Source organism: Mchenga conophoros, linkage group LG11 (genome assembly GCF_057382185.1).
Source record: "Mchenga conophoros isolate Kocher_MC1m ecotype Shallow Benthic linkage group LG11, M_conophoros_male_GT1.1, whole genome shotgun sequence".
Taxonomy (NCBI): Eukaryota; Metazoa; Chordata; class Actinopteri; order Cichliformes; family Cichlidae; genus Mchenga; species Mchenga conophoros.
The window spans coordinates 36,880,593-36,894,964 of record NC_140536.1 but is presented as its reverse complement, the minus strand read 5'-3'; the positions used below and the strand labels follow the sequence as shown (position 1 = coordinate 36,894,964).

Here is a 14,372-nt window from a genome sequence, read left to right as displayed (position 1 = left end):
CTGATGAATCCTAGTGAACAGTCAATCACACCTTTTTCCCGCCACAATTTTACTTTTCGTTAGCTTACATACTTTGTTCTGTCTTCAAGTTTTCATTCTAAAGGAGGAGCTCTCAGTCTCTCAGCTCTCGGTGGCAGCGAGTCACTAAACTCAATCCTGCTTATATTTGTTTCTTTACAGAGATAAATATAATATTCATGTATTCAGCCCTCTGTGAATCACTTCCTTATCATGCTGGAGGGGTTTGTGAGTCCCAGGCTTTTTCTTGAACAGCTGATTTCCTCCAACAGAGTGATGATGGTTGTGTTGTCTTCTAACTTCATGAAGATTAACAATCTGAACAGCAGCCTGTTTGACAGGAAGTCCAGTATCCAGTTGCACAATGTGTTCCTGAAGACCAGAGTGACGAGTCTGCCAGTCAGCTTCACAAACAGCCTGCTGAGAGAGAGTTTGTTATATTTCACATGTATGAAGAGAGAGTGCAGGGCAGTGAAGACGACATCATCTGTGGCTGTATTCAGCTAACGACAGTTATTATTAAAGCTAACGCCTACTGGTAGATCAGCCCAGTAAATACGGTGTTTCTGTGTTTTTACTGGTTCATCTGTTTCACTTTCAGATGAATCCCAAAGAAGTGGTAAAGTACAAGCTAAGATGTTTCACATGATTTGTGTATAAAAAGAACTGCACTTTGTGTTTGGCTGTGGTGGGTTTCCTTTGGTTGCTGACCTCATATTTGAAGTACTGCAAAATGCCAGGGAATGAATGAATAAGCTCTTATTCAACAATGGCACCAACCAGCTTTTCCAAATCTACTGATGCTGTTGACTGGACTGTCAAAATGCATAAATCGAGTCAGTTCTACTTTTACCACCAGATTTTTAGCACCAGTTAACGAATGTTTTTAGATGTTTTTTGTTTTTGTTTTTTTTGGGTTTTTTTTGCCTGTCCCGTTTGGCTCTTTTGCCATCAGAATTGTTGTCTAAAGGCAAAGAAAGATGCCCAACGGATTTACTTTACCAAACTGACCATCCCAGCCTTGCCGTAATGGTCCATTTGATTCACCTTTTATTGTTTATTTTATTTTCACTTACTGAATACGGGACAGACTTGACTGGGGGAAAGAAGGGGAGAAAGAAAGAGGGAAAGAGAAAAAGCTGAGAAGAGGGACGGGGGAGAAGAGCAAAAGACAAAAACCAACAGAACGGGCAGAGAAAAAAAAATGCATATATCAATCACCTGGATCACCTGCTGAGAAAGAAAAAAGAAAGCAAGCAGAAGAGAACAAGAGTAATAGAATAAACAACATCACAATGATATATGGGAATATGACAGTAAATACTAAATGTTAAACATTATTGTGCAGCACATAAGATCAACAGAACACAGTGTGCTTTGAGGTAGGAGCCAAAAAGGGTGTAGTTTGTGGGTGTGATCACCCGTGTGTACACCTGTGAGCATGGACGCGCTTGTTTTTTGTTTTTTAAAAGGTTCCTTCATGTAATAATCTGCTAGAGGGTGTGGGGGGGCCACAGCCCCGTCCTCCAGGGCGTGAAGCAGGTGTGGAGGAGATCAAAACTCCAGACATCCAGAGGCCCCCAGAACACAAGTGACCAAGGAAGACCAACAGAGGGGCAGCTGCGCCACTGTCCCAGAAAGAGCTGAGGAGAGTCCCAGATGAGGGCTCACTCAGCAGCCGCGGAGCAGAAGCCAGGGGGAGTTGCAGTGACGCGCCCGTGAGCTCCGCCGGCAGCCAGCTGCGCCTGAGTGACCGAGCCCCAGGCCGAGAGGCCGGGGGCACCCCACCTCCGAAGTGGCCCGAGCGAGCCCCAGGCTCCAGGCCCCGATAAGCGGCCGCCAAGGAGTGAGCCGGTGTGTACCTGGACGCCCATCCCCGGACACAAAGAACCACCAACGCACCGATGTCTGAGGGGGTCCGCCACTGGCAGGGGAAGTGGTGGTAGGGGGAGATAGGCCTCCAAACCTTGGAGGGCCTGAGATGTCCCCAGAGAGGTGGCGCCTGACACCCAACCTGACATATAGACACAGACATACAGGCACACACAGATACAAACATCCATTCCCACCCTCATGCTCTCATATGCACTTACTCCACACTCAACCAACGTGGAGACAGACATAAAGAGACGCTGTACACATGATCACACTCCCCAAGCGTACTCTACAAACCGGGTCTAGGTGCCCCCGCCCCTGGAGGGGGGAACTGCACCCAGACCCAGGTGGTGTTTCCCTTTTCCCTGCGGTGGGGGGAAGCAGACCGCCCCGACTCCGCAGCAGCAGGAAGGCTCCACACTCCAGACCGCAGTCGGACGGCCAACTCCTCCTACTAGCCCTCCCGCTCCAGCAGGTCGCAGAGAACGGGGGTGAGAGAAGACTCCGAACCTCCCTCCACCCGCTCATTGTAATGTTGATGCATGTGTGTTCTAAGGTGCATTTAAAACCCAGGAGGGCTTGGAGCTACCTGCCAGAGAGCAGCAGGTAAGCGCATGGTCCCTCCTGCTAGCCCTCAATGTCTACGTGTATTTAAAATTGAGAGGTGGGCAATGATGCCAGGGGTGGGGTGTACACCCTGATGGTACTTTGGACTCCGTGTATCGTGCCCACCCCCAAGATCCTATATGTATGTGTAATGAGAGTGTGAGTAATGTGAATGTCTAAGTTGTGGGATAAAATTGAGGCAGAGGCAGCCAGAAGTGGACAGAGGGGGGGGTAGCCTCCTCTGCACCCTGGTGACATACCCCTACTCCAAGGCCCTGCATGTGTGGGTGGTTGTGGTGGAGCGGGAAGAGGGAGGCAGCTGGAGATGGGGAGGGTAGGAAGGGAGGGGCAAGTGACCCCTCCCTGGGGCCAGCTCCCCCGCTGACCCCAGTAGGCACCCCCATACTCCGCGACCCGCCAGGGAAAGGGGGCCCAGGCCCATCCAGACCGGGCCCAGTGCAGCAGCACCGCCCGGCCCCACAGAGCCCGGGACAGTCCACCCAACCCCACCACAGAGAAAACTGCACCCACCCCACCATCCACTCATCTTCCAGACTACATAAGACAATAAACACCCAGGCTGAGATCTTCCTCCACCTCTCCTGTATCTCCCCCTCCTGCAGAGGCAGCTCCTGAGGAGAGGAAAGCTCCTGCAAGATGTGACAATCTCCCCCACCAGTTGAAGAGCCCCCCAGGTGGCTCGACGCACCGGCGGCACCCTGCTCCAGGGCTGGGCCCCCATGTACCCACCCGCCCACAACCCCGGCAACACACCAACCAGGACCCAAGCCCCCGAGGCCCGGTCCGGGTCCCAGCCCAGAGACGGAGTGCCCCCAGAACCTCACGCCCATCCCGGACCCACCCAGGGGCAGCCAGGCTACCAGGTCAGTAACCCACGTCCGTCAGCACAGACCCTCCCCTAGCCCCGCTGCACGCAGCCGCGAGGAAACAGTCACCGGAGAGCCAACAGAGCCCCTAACCGGACATGACCGCTACCCCGGGTTGAGCCCCCCAAGGAAGATGCCTCCGGGGAACCCCCCGACGCCCTAAGCCTGTCCCTACCCCCACACCAATCACAACAGTGAAGGCGTGACCAAACTATGACCCCCCACCCCCACTAGGTGATGGAGCTGATCAAAGGAGCCCAGAGCAATTGATCTGATGTGGTGGCAGAGGCTGTATCAAGACTAATGTAATCTAATAGATAATTTCTATATTGGTTAGAATTAAGATTATTTTTATTTTTCCAGTTCATGAGGACTGTTTTCTTGGCTATGCATAGGGCAGTGAAAACCATATGGGCGATATTCTTTTCTGAAGTGACATTATCTAAGCTGCCCAGTAGACACACTAAGGGGGAAGTTGGAATGTTACATTTCAGACACTTCGATAAGTCTTCACATATCTCGCGCCAAAACTTCTGAACTGGTGGACAGAACCAAAGAGCGTGGATATAATTGTCCGGTGAATTGGTTTGGCAGTGTGAGCAGTTGTTGGTAGACGTAAAGCCCATCTTGAACATCCGATGACCTGTATAGTGCACTCTATGTAATATTTTGTATTGAATTAATTGAAGACTGGGATTTCTAATTAGATGAAAGGTTTTTAAGCAAGTCTGAGACCAGAAGTTTAGGTCTAAGTTAACTGATAAATCCGCTTCCCATTTTGCAATAGGAAGTGATATTGATTCATCTGTTTTAGAAAGCATTCTGTATATTTTGGATAGTAATTTGGGGGGTTTAAGAGTAAGAAATTGAACCACACTTGGTGGTGTTTGTAGTTCAACTTGACCCGGTTTAAATTTCTTTTTTACTATGGATTTAATTTGTTGATATTCTAAAAATCTTTTCTTGTTGATCCCATATTGTGTAACTAGTCCGTCAAATGAAATAAATTCTGTTCCTTCTAGTATATGTTCTAAATATTTGATTCCTTTACCACTCCAATCTGAAAAGTTTATCATATTATTGTTTTGTAATATGTCAGGGTTATTCCAGATAGGTGTACGTTTGCATGGGATTAATGAAGACGCCGTCAATTTTAGAAACTCCCACCATGCTGTCAGAGAAGAGCTGATGTTGATGCTTTTAAAGCATTCATGTCGTTGGATGTTTGAGCTGATAAATGGTAGGTCTGAGATCTCTAGATTATTGCAAAGTGCTTGTTCTACATCTAGCCAAGGTTCATCTAAGAGGGTGTGTTTTAGCCATCCTGAGATAAACTGAAGCCTGTTGGCTAAGAAGTAGTGCTGAAAGTTAGGCAGTTCTAGTCCTCCTTTATCCTTGGTCTTTTGTAGTGTTTTTAAGCTTATACGTGGGGGTTTATTTTTCCAAAGGAATTTGGACATACATGAATCTAGAGATCTGAACCAATCTTGTGGCGGTTTAGTTGGGATCATTGAGAATAAATAATTTATTTTTGGTAAGACCATCATTTTTATAGCAGCAACCCTTCCCATGAGTGATATGGGTAGACATTTCCATCTAGCCAGATCATCTTCTACCTTCTTTAAAAGTGGGATATGGTTTAATTTAGTTAGATCTGCAAGCTTGGGAGAAACATTAATACCTAAATATTTTATATTTCCCGATTGCAGTGGTGTAGAAGAGGAATTATGGAAGGAGCAATTAATCGGTAGGACTGTAGATTTTGACCAGTTAATTGAGTAATCTGATATTCTTGCAAAAGAGTTTATCAATTCAATCACCCCAGAGATATTGGTTTGTGAATTTTGGAGAAAGAGTAACACATCATCCACATAAAGGCTGATTTTATGTTCCACGTTCTTGCATTTTATGCCCTTAATTACTGAATTCTGTCTAATTGCTGCTGCTAGTGGTTCAATAAAAATTGCAAATAGTGAAGGGGAGAGTGGGCATCCCTGCCTGGTGCCCCTCAAGAGACAGAAGCTGGAGGATGTCTGGTCATTTGTTCTAACACAAGCTGTTGGGGAATTATATAATATTTTTAACCAGTTTATGAAAGAGGATCCAAAACCAAATTTGTGTAAAGTTGCAAATAGAAATTTCCAGTTAACTCTGTCAAATGCTTTTTCTGCGTCTAAAGAGAATATTGTAGTTTCTAGGTTTTTACTGTATGAGTAGTCTATCAAATTAAGTAATCTACGTGTATTTGTTGATGAGTGCCTACCTTTTATGAAACCAGTTTGGTCAGGATGAATTAAGAGGGGGGTTATTTTCTCCAGTCTCTTTGAGAGAGCTTTGCAGATTATTTTAAGGTCTACATTTATAAGGGATATTGGACGATAGCTTGAGGGATATACAGGGTCTTTGCCTGGTTTTAGCAGGAGATTAATGTTTGCAGAATTCATATTTGATGGAAGTCTGCCCTTTTCTTTAATTTCCAACAACGTTCTGTAGAAAACTGGTGCTAGAATCGACCAGAATTCTTTGTAGAATTCTGCAGGAAAGCCATCTGGACCTGGAGCCTTATTATTGTGCATACTTATCAGGGCTTCCTGGAGTTCACCTGGTGTCAGTGGTGAATCCAGTGCCATTGCTTGAGTGTCCAATAATTTTGGAAGAGTTATGTTGTCCAAAAACTGATCAATTTCTTTTTTAGATGGGTTTATTTGTGGTGAATACAACGTTTTATAGAAATCCCTGAAAATGTTGTTTATTTGTATCGGTTCATATAATGTGTTCCCAGATGAATCTTGAACAGCACATATAGTTGTTTTTTCTTTATTTATTTTTAGCTGGTTTGCTAGAAATTGACCGGATTTATTACCATGTTCATAATTTTGTAGGCGTAGTCTTTGTACTAAGAATTTTGTTTTTTTATCAATTATCTCATTTAATTCTAGTTTTGTTTTGCGTATTTTGTTCATTATTTCCTGATCTTGGTGGGACGCGTAGGCTTCTTCTAGTGATTTGATGTTTTTTTTCTAATTCCTGAATATTTTTGTTTTCTTTTTTCTTTTTATGTGATGAGAAAGAAATTATTTTACCTCTCATCACAGCTTTCCCTGCTTCCCATAGAACAGAAGCTGATGTTTCGGGAATGTCATTATAGTCCAAATATGAAGTCCACTCTTTTTTAAAATATTTAATAAAGTCTTCATCTTTAAGTAGTGATATATTAAATCTCCAGTTTTTTCTTGGCGTAGTATTATTCTTGTGCATTAGTGTTAAAGATACAGGACCATGATCGCTGACAGCTATAGGGTGAATCTCAGTGTCTGAAATGTCGTTCAGCAGTGAGCTGCTGACCAAAAAATAATCCAGACGAGAGTAGGAGTGATGGACATGTGAGAAAAAAGTATATTCCTTACTGGTGGGGTGAAGGGAGTGCCATGCATCGCAAAGACCAAAGTCGCTCATATACTGTTTGATTATATTTGTGGACTGCCAATTACGCTGAGTTCCTGCTGTATTGAGCCTATCCATGTCTTCATTTAGTCCAAGGTTGAGGTCACCTCCAAGAACAAGTGTACCATCTAAGTGTTCAGAGAGTGCACTGAAAAAACCGTGAAAGAATGAGGGATCATCAACATTTGGACCATATACACTTGCAATACATAGCTTTTTTATCACGTATAGATAGTTTAATGATTAAGAATCTGCCCTCTGGATCTATAACTGTATCGAGTACTGTGAAATTAATATTTTTATGTATTAAAATTGCTGCTCCCCTTTGTCTAGAATTATAACAAGCTGAGAACACATTGGGAAACTCAGGTGTTTTAAGTTCATTCGAACCTCTAAGAGGTCTGTGGGTCTCTTGTAATAGGACAACATCTGCCTGTAGTTTTTTGAGTTGGTTAAATATTTTTAACCTCTTTTCTCTGGAGCCAGCTCCATTTATATTCCATGTAATGAACCTCAGTGTACCCATAGATGTTTGTGTATAACTAGGGATGTATGCTGTGTGCGTCGCTTAGACAGGTGGAGAGAATACGTCACTTGTTCATAAATAAAGAGAAGGAGAGAGAGAAAAAATGTGTGGCGAGATGCTCCCTGAGTCGGACTTTGTGTATGCATAGTTACTAATATGAGTAGGCTTGGCTTAAGTGTGTGTGTATCTTATATGACTGTGTGCGCTGTCTGACTGATGTAAATGTGCTGCCGTTGAGCGCATGGTGCGTATGTGTCGAAATAAAGGATGTTTGTGGATGAGTGTCGAAGCAGGTGATCGAGGCAGTGAAAGGAATAAAGAAAGAAACCAAGGACAGGGGTGAGCAGCATAAAACCAAGAGGGGGAAAAGAGAGGAGGGAAAAAAAAAAAAAAACGAGAAGAAAAAAAACAAAACAAAACGTAAACATTCCAATTAAATCACTGACGGAGAGTGACGGTGTTAATTCTGCTATGAAATCACACTTTAAGATGCGATTTGATACTGGTAAGTTAAACAGATGTTAATGCAAGTTAGTGTGAGTGGATAGGGAAATGGTGTAGCTGATTCTTATCTGGTGTGAGGTTAATACAGCCACGGAGTGATGTTGGGGTCGCGGTGGAGCTGTCCGTCCACGTACAGCCGGTCCACAGCGATGACAGCGCGGGAGCCCTTCTGGATGAAGCCGCGTCGGATTGGGAAGAGGACCCTGCGTCGTTCCAAGATCTCTTTGGGGAACTGGTCGTTCACGCTGAAGTCCGTTCCTTTTAATTCCCTGCCGCGGCTTTTCACATGTTGCTTTTGTTTGAAGTGGCCGAATTTGGCCACGATAGGACGTGGTCTCCCGGCCGTAGCCCGAATGGGGCCAAGGCGATGTACCCGATCGAAGACGATGTTCTTCACAGTGTCCTCCGGCAGCTTCAGGTGGGTTTTGATGAAGCTTTTTACCGTGGTCTCCGCGTCCTCTCCAGCGGCTTCTGGAATACCAGAAAATACCAGATTATCACGCATGCTACGAGCTTGTAGATCGATAACTGTTTCTTTTATTTTTTTATTTTCTCTATTGAGCTGGGTAACATTATCTGTGAGACATTTCACCGACTCCCTTAGCGTGGCATTTTCAGCAGCAAGCGTTTCCACCTGCTGCTGGCTGTACTCCAGGGATTCTCGCAATGTTTTTAGATGTTAAAGAATTCAACAGAACTTGTGGTAAAATACCAAATATAGAACTGTACCACATAGTGCCATTATCTGTATGAAGCTGCTGGCTCTGTGGACATGAGGACGATCAGTTTGAGATATTCTCAGATATCTATTGTTTGCAGCACTGAACTGGTGTCCCTGACTTGACTGAAGACAGGTGGGATAGAGTTTTATCCTTAATGGGGACGATGTTCAGGAAACTGGAAGTGTCAGCAGGTGTTCTAAGGAGCTCTGAAAGAAAAGCATCTGGACGTCTTTCAGTTTCTTGAAGACGTTTCATCCGAGAAGCTTCTTCAGTTCTAAGAGCGACTGGTGGAGCGTCCCAGATTTTAAGCCCTATGGGACGTGTCCCCAAGAGGGTCGGGGACCCCCTATTGATCCTCTGCCTAATCACATGAGCAGTACTAGAAAAATTACCATTCCTGGTGCAACTCTGTAAGCCTTAGTCTTCTGCAAGAACAACACATTTCACAGCTGTCTGTGGCTGTTTTATCATGTCATCAATACTTGCATGCAATGTGGCAGCTGTTGGAGAGATGTGATATAAAACTCTACAGAAAGATCCACAGTAAACACTGGAGTGGAGTTTGAATCTGAGGCTGAAGAAGATGAGGAGCAAGACGGTGCACTGAAGTGCTCACACTGTGTACACTTCTGTCTCACTCACCTTCCTGTGAACTCATCAAAATAATGCAGAGCAACAAAATCTGCAACCTGGGGCAGTCCTTATTAAGGGTTACTTACTGTGGACTACATCTCAGAGTGTTCATATTTAATATCGCTGATGCTGGGATTCTTATATTTACATAACACAAAACTAAGAATCAGCTGGACAGGAAATGTTTGAAAGGCTGCCTGAATCATTAAGAAGGGTCTGATGTGATCAGCACCTGGATGTGAGCTGATTGTCAGCAAAGTTTCCTTCACTTTGTCTGGAGTCAGTCTTGGCTGTTGGATCATAGAGAGTGATGGATTCAGGATTTGCTGATTGGGCATTTTGTGACAGAGAAAAGTTGTTTCATTTATTATGTATCATGTATTTATTTTATTACAAAACTTTACAAGTAAAGATAATCTCATTTTTATGTCCTTTCTCAGAGGAAAACACTGTGGACAAACATCTGTCTGCACAGATGCAGAAAGTAAGTAGAACCAAATGATTCTGTCCTCACACCACAGCTTCATTTAATTCATTACTTATACCTGTTATTAAAAAATGATCACGTGTGATGGTTTTGTTTACTCATTAATCAGTTATCCTCTAAGAAGGTTATTATTAAATCACTTTGTTTGTTCTCAGGCATTAACAGTCCACTCAGACAGAGAGAAGCTTTTGGAAATGTTGGAAGATCTGAAAAAGGAGGAGCTTGAAAAGTTCAAGTGGTTCCTGCGGGACCGTGATGTTTTGGTGGAGCTCCAACCCATCCCAGAGAGCCGACTGGAGAAGGCCAGCACCTGTGACCTGGTGGACCTGGTGGTGCAGACCTACACAGAAAAGTCTGTGGAGGTGACCAAGAAGGTTTTTAGGAAAATTAACAGGAATGATCTGGTGCAGAAGTTATCAGACAGCAGCTCATGATGCAAAGGTAACAATCAAAATGGCATCATTGATTTTATGAATATTTTACTTAATCCAAAACACTTTTGTATAGTTAGATTTGTAGCTTCTGAATTTATTTTCAGTGCACTACATGATTGTAGAATGGAAAGTAGCAGAGAGTCTGACTGACTGTCCAACTGACTCTGACATGAGGGAGAGTTTATAATGTAGGAGCAGATTTGAGGTTAAAATACAGGAAATAACATCTATTTGAAAATTACTGTATGTGTGTGTGTGTGTGTGTGTGTGTGTGTGTGTGTGTGTGTGTGTGTGTGTGTTCGTGTTCTTAGGTTGATGCAAACATGAGGATGAGATCAAGATTTTTGAAGCATTTTTTTATTTTAATATTTAATCTTTTCATTTTATTTTAACTTTCTCTTTTTAATTTTCTGTTATCATGTTTTTATTTTCTGCAGAATTATTTCAGGTTTAAACGTGTAGAAATGATCTGACAGTGATTTCATTTCCTTCTTTCATAGAAACACATTCTGTTTGTTTCTAGCAGCGCAGTTTGTAAAAAGACGGCATTTGTTGTGCTTTTCTTTGTTTTCATTTATACACTTTCAAATTTACGATAATGAGATCATCATGTTTACAGATACTCACTGTGAGACAAACACTCAGGTTTATGTGGTTTTTTTAACTTCTGTAATGTGTGATGTCATTGAGGGGCGATATCCTAATATTGGTGTTCTCCAGTTCTGGCCCTTACCACAGAAGCTCCACCCACTTGTCCCTCAAACCTTCTGTTTGTGGGAAACAGCCAATAAGAACAAAGTTGCCTTAAAGGGAGAGGAGTAAAAAAGAAGCTTGTTTCAGAGAGGATGAGGAGCTACAACCAAACCAAGTATAAGACAAATGAGGATGATTTTGAACTGTGACTCAGACAAAGCTACTCGAGTACAGTCCAAAATTAAAAATATTAACCTGAAAATGAGCATTATATGTATAATTACATACAAAAATATCATGAACAGCTTTATGATTCTCATTTTGTTGAAGACGATAAATCCATGTCACAGTATAAATGTGCCACATAAAGAAAAGTCTTCCAGAATAATTTTACATTAACACCATATGAACTCTGTTATCTTCTGTCTTTTGTTCTTGTGGTCGATGCTCAGTCTGGTTTGGAGTGAAGCCTGAATGAGAAAAGTTTCCAAGGTTAGAAGTTACTGAGGAACATCATGACCTGGATCTGTTACTGCCATGTTTCTCACATTTTAAGAAGTTCTGACGACTGTTTTGAAGATAAACTGGAGAATTTTATACTTTTTAATCTTTAATATCCTGCTTTAATCATTGTTTTGTTTTTTTTAATTCCCTTTTAAGCACGTCACTAAACATTTTATATTGGCTTTCTACTAAATATAGCCACATAAATACAATTGTTCTTTATCAATAAAATATTTTTTCGGATACATCAGGGAGCAACATTGGTGTCTATTAACTATTTACTGTCAGAAACTCGTTCATTTTTTAACATTTTAAAATCTGTAAAAACACGTCTTTCATGTTTATACGCACGGTGAAACTTTTGCTGGAATGAAGCGGCCTAAAAACAATGAAACAATGTACAATGAAGATCACTCAGTAAGATGATTGCTGTGCTTTTGTATTTTAAGAGATGAGATGTTCAGGTCAGTCTTTATTTTCCTACAGGATCATTTTGATTTGCAGCATCAGTCAGTCAAACTGAAATATCACAAAATGAGAAAGATCAACACATAAATAACAGTAAGAATGAGGAATAGTTAAATGAATGACTAAAAGTACATTAAAATGATGGAAGCAGTCAATAAGAAACGTTACAAACATCAGAAATGTCAGACCGGGATCGGACGGCTTTATTTACACAGAACTGGATGTTTCCTGACTCTGAGGACTTTATTCGTCTAAGGACGAAACTCAGACTGTTCCTAAATGTGTCCTTATATTTTGACTTGTACGTACAAATTTTTATATGGTGTAATTGCTATTAAAGACTCCTTTTTACCCTTGTTTTCTGGTTCGTTCGTTCATTTAAACTCCAGCCTTTCTGGAGCGTTCAGTTCTACAAAGGCTGATCAGCGTCGACTCATCAACTCCATTTTAATCCAGCAGCACGAAGAACAAGTGTCAGTGAGGTTTATCTTAATCATTTAACCCAGTTTACATTTTCCACCCATCCATTATCCTTATTAGCCTATCCCAGCTACCACAGGGCGAGAGGCGGGGTACACCCTGGACGGCAGTCTACTACAGAGAGACAGACAACCATTCACACCTATGGGCAGGTTAGAATCACCAGTTAACTAAACCACACTAACTGCATGTCTTTGGACTGTGGGAGGAAGCTGAAGTACTCGGAGAGAATCCAACAAACACAGAGAGAACATACAGACTCCACACAGAAAGGTCTGGTGGTGGAGTCGAACCCGGGACAGTGGTAACCCCCCCGTTTTGTCCTTAATAGATAATAAATCAGAATCAGAAATACTTTATTAATCCTGAAGGAAATTATGGAAACCTGTAACCTTAGCAAGTTTTATAGTTTACCTTTAAAAGACAAACTGAATTATTCAGCTGTAACTTCATAGGAACAAAATGCAGGTGGAAATAACTGACGATATGAAAATGTAACCTGTGATGTGTGATGTTGGACATCTTTCATTCAAAGGTTGCTCAAAATCATTTAATGACTATTTTTAAACATGTGACGCTAATTTCAACATGAAGGAGCAAACATCCATGTAGTTGTGTAGATACGTGTCAGGATCTGCTGTGTCACCATCGCTGGCCCTGCACCTCCTGCATAAGAAGTGACAGGCTGCTTCAGTCCTGCAGGTACAAAATGACTTTTTCATTTTCCAGGTGGTAACTATGACGACTGAGAAGCTGCTCACTTGGATGAATTCAAGTCACTGATTGAATAGCAGAAAGATTCACTCGTCATCTCAAGTAGCAAACTGAAAGCAGCAAACACTCAGGATGTAGTGAATGTGATGATGGAGAAGTACAGCCGAGAGTGTGTGGAGGTGACCAGAAAGGCTTTAATGAAGATGAGCAGAATCTGGTGCAGAGATGATCAGGTATCACCTCAGGAACCAAGTACAAGTCAAAAACAAATAAATATGTAAAAAACGGACACATGGAGAGGATGGAGAGCAGACAATACATGCCTGCAGGTCCTCTGATGGACGTCACAGTCACTGCTGGGAAGTTAAATGAAGTTCACCTGCCACACTGGATCTGCATCGGTAAGAGGACATGAAGGCATTATTATTTAACAATAAATTACATTTACGATTCAAGTTTTCTTGTGCAGATGACGTCCCTGACATATTGGACAAGTTTGCAGTCGTTCACATAGATGACTGTGGAGATGTTGTGGAAAAAGTGTCTGATTTTCTCTCCAAGTGCGCTCCTGATGAAAGTGGGCGTTCCTGTGGAAATCAACTGTAACGTGTTGATATATCAGACCAACACAGCTTTCCTCACACTGCATGTTTATCTGATCCCACATGATCCTGGGCTACAGCAGGTTATTACATGTTTCACAGTATAAGATGGACAATGTGCAACAAATAAATCAGCAGACAGTAATATTACAATATTGGATCCCTGTAGCATCTTTACACACACACATATAAACATATATATTCTCTCGCTCTGTAGACGATGGACCGGAGAGAAGAATCCTGTGGATACAAAATCATCCGAAAGCCGCATCCAGAAAAGTCCTTGAAAATGTTTCATTGTTTCACCCTAAGAGCAGATTTGGATGGTGCAGAAATCTGTCCTCAGGTATGTTGAATTTATTTACTGCTCATTTGATCCCAAAACAATTTATAAAGCTTCGAAATAAGTCAGATATAAAATAAACACCTGTTCATGGTGAAGTATGTAACTGATGTATTCTCACCATGAAGTAAACTCTCCTGCTGTCTGACCATTAGCTCCAACATGTGTTGACACTGAGCAGTGAGTTGTTGTCTTTGCACCAAACTGCACAGCTGTGCACGGCTGATTTCCTCCAACAGAATGATGATGGTGGTGTTGTCCTCTAACTTCATGAAGATATTCTCTCCATGTCTGTGAGTGCAGTCATGGCTGTTCAACATGAACAGGAGGGTGCTGAGTGCACGACCCTGGGGGGCTCCAGTGTGGCCCTAGAGGGGAGGAGCCGTGATTACCAGTCTGAACAGCAGCCTGTTTGACAGGAAGTCCAGTATC

General features: G+C 42.5%; 1 protein-coding gene across 5 annotated transcripts in view; it reads left to right on the top strand.

The window, feature by feature from the left end:
- Positions 1-12,157, top strand: part of LOC146564951 (uncharacterized) — a 34,384-nt gene extending 22,227 nt beyond the window's left edge. For 3 of the 5 annotated variants that reach the window (XM_085292748.1, XM_085292749.1, XM_085292745.1), the window contains 2 exons: positions 9,656-9,699; positions 9,858-12,157. In XM_085292748.1, the coding sequence (XP_085148874.1) occupies positions 9,656-9,699; positions 9,858-10,136 (323 nt within the window). In that variant the 3' untranslated portion in view covers positions 10,137-12,157. The remainder of the gene's footprint in view (positions 1-9,655; positions 9,700-9,857) is intronic. The other 2 variants (XM_085292747.1, XM_085292746.1) reach the window with 2 other exon arrangements.
- Positions 12,158-14,372: the final 2,215 nt, after the last annotated feature.